The following is a 1,310-nucleotide window of genomic DNA, read 5'->3' as shown; positions in this document are numbered from 1 at the left end:
CCATTGCAGTTTTGCGAAAAACACCAATTTCGATACGGCTGAAAAACCACCTCATCCTAGCGCAAAAATATTTTGTTGAAAAACGTAATTTTCTTCAAAATTGACATGTTTCTATTGAGCAAATTTATTTTCGACATTCTAATTTGCGCATTTTCATGGTCAATGGAAACGCAGCTACAGGCTCTGATAATGAGATGGAGTTTTTTACAGCTGAAGAATAAAGATTTTTAACAGAGAATTCACTTGGTATTCTGTGCTTCTAATTTTTGATCACGTTTTCTTACAGTACAATTAAAAACAAGTAGAAAAAGGTAGTTTGTAAGCAAAGTGTTGCAAGATTAAAACAACTATTTCTTCTTCTGAATTGATGTACTCTCTGTAGGTGCTCTGGCTGAATGGTTGGCAGATCACCCAGTAATGCTCAGTAGTGTCCTGCCTTTGGTGTTACAAGCATTGGGCAACTCAGACCTTTCTGTTTCTTCTGTCTCAACGCTCAAGAAAATTTGCAGGGAATGCAAATATGACTTGCCACCTTACGCAACCAACATCGTAGCAGTTTCTCAGGTATCTTTACATTCACATTTATTAGGCTTTAAAATAATTTCAGTTGTTTATTTGGAGTACATTTTCATCATTTCTTTGTTGTGCCCTCACTCTTACGCTTTTTTTCTTTTTTCTTTCAAGGAGGTGCTCATAAAACAAATCCACAAGGTTAGTTTTTCTCATCCTTAGACAGTGGTGTGAAAAAGTGATTGATTTTTTATTCTTTTATATATTTGTCACACTTAAATGTTTACGATCACCAAAGAATTTTRAATATGAGACAAAGATAACAAGTAAAAGTTCAGTTCATAAATGGAGGTTTTTTTTATTAAGGTGAAAATAAATCCTAACATACAGGGCCCTGAGGGAAAACGTAAATGCCCCCTAAACCTAAATTTCCTGATTTACCTTTATAAATCTTTGATTGTTTGGACAAAAGAAATCAGTTAAATATATCATATAGGGCAGTGGTTCCCAAACTTTAGCTTCTGACCCACAAAATTACTGTAGCAAAGACCTGTGCCCACAACTATTTTTGGATGATAAACATTTGTATCAGGTCAACTAAACATGAGCATAGTAACAATATTAATTACTCTTCATTTATACATTTTAGGCAACTAAGGCAAAAATGTAATTAATTTAGAAAATCTTTTCAGGACCCCACTTTGGGTCCCAACCCCAACTTTGGGAACCACTGGTCTAAAATTACGCAAACATTATAGTTTTAGACACATCACTTAAAGGCACAGTGTGTAGGATTTTGT

General features: G+C 34.4%; 1 protein-coding gene across 1 annotated transcript in view; it reads left to right on the top strand.

The window, feature by feature from the left end:
• Nucleotides 1–1,310, top strand: part of LOC106516847 (importin-13) — a gene marked incomplete in the record, with an annotated part of 80,584 nt that overhangs the window by 38,214 nt on the left and 41,060 nt on the right. The window contains 1 exon segment of the mRNA XM_014007399.1: nt 383–564. Coding sequence (XP_013862853.1) covers nt 383–564 — 182 coding nt within the window.

The sequence above is a fragment of the Austrofundulus limnaeus genome, unplaced genomic scaffold (assembly GCF_001266775.1).
Source record: "Austrofundulus limnaeus strain Quisiro unplaced genomic scaffold, Austrofundulus_limnaeus-1.0 Scaffold42, whole genome shotgun sequence".
Lineage (NCBI taxonomy): Eukaryota > Metazoa > Chordata > Actinopteri > Cyprinodontiformes > Rivulidae > Austrofundulus > Austrofundulus limnaeus.
Note: the sequence above shows the minus strand (reverse complement) of the source record. Positions and strands in the feature narration are given on the sequence as shown.